Consider the following 710-nt stretch of genomic DNA (forward strand, 5'->3'; position numbering starts at 1 on the left):
CATTGTTGATGGTCAAACGATAATCTGATGTAGACTGATGAGTAGATATGAACTTTGGAGAAGAGAAACCAGAGCCATAGGTTGGAGAGCTATCACTGTGATAAAACCTCAGTACAAACTGAGGAACTCTTCCTGGAGTCTGTTTATACCAGCGAGCTGCACTGTTAGTAACAGTCCCCAGGTTACAGTCCATGGTGGCTGTCTCTCCTTTCCTCACTGTCACAACAGGAGGCTTCTGTGTCACCACCGTCACACCACTCACACCTGGAAACAACAAGACAACAAGGAGTCAAGAGAAACACACAGACTGATGAATCCAACATGAGGTCAAAGCTGCAGTAAGTCAGCCTCCTTACATGTTAGAGCAGTGATGAGAGTGCAGAGCGTCCCCAGCATGTTGTCAGTGTGTGCTCAGAATGGTCTTGTAACTTGGAAAGTGAGATGGCTGCTGACAGATCAGAGAGTTTGGAGGATGAGGAGAGGAGGTGCTGGAGGAGCAATTTAATACAACACTGAAACTGAGAGTGACTGACAGGAGGAGGAGCTTTGCTTCAGTCTGCGTGGTTTATCACATTTGTAAATCTTCTCTTCTGGGGAGGAAATTGTGTTAAATGCATCTATTATTGTCAGTGTAGATGGAAATTTTCATTTACAAAACACTACAATGGGATTTCAAAAAGTCTGCAGTTTATATGAATTTCTTACTTTAT

At 43.5% G+C, this 710-nt stretch overlaps 1 gene segment (V, D, J or C); it reads right to left on the reverse strand.

The window, feature by feature from the left end:
- Nucleotides 1–4: 4 nt before the first annotated feature.
- Nucleotides 5–476, reverse strand: LOC121939219 (the record flags this gene model as incomplete). The annotated part of the segment is given in 2 exon segments: nucleotides 5–264; nucleotides 357–476. Coding segments are annotated over 2 exon segments (300 nt in total), but the record flags the coding sequence as incomplete, so codon positions are not given.
- Nucleotides 477–710: the final 234 nt, after the last annotated feature.

This window comes from Plectropomus leopardus, unplaced genomic scaffold, assembly GCF_008729295.1.
Source record: "Plectropomus leopardus isolate mb unplaced genomic scaffold, YSFRI_Pleo_2.0 unplaced_scaffold43554, whole genome shotgun sequence".
NCBI lineage: Eukaryota > Metazoa > Chordata > Actinopteri > Perciformes > Serranidae > Plectropomus > Plectropomus leopardus.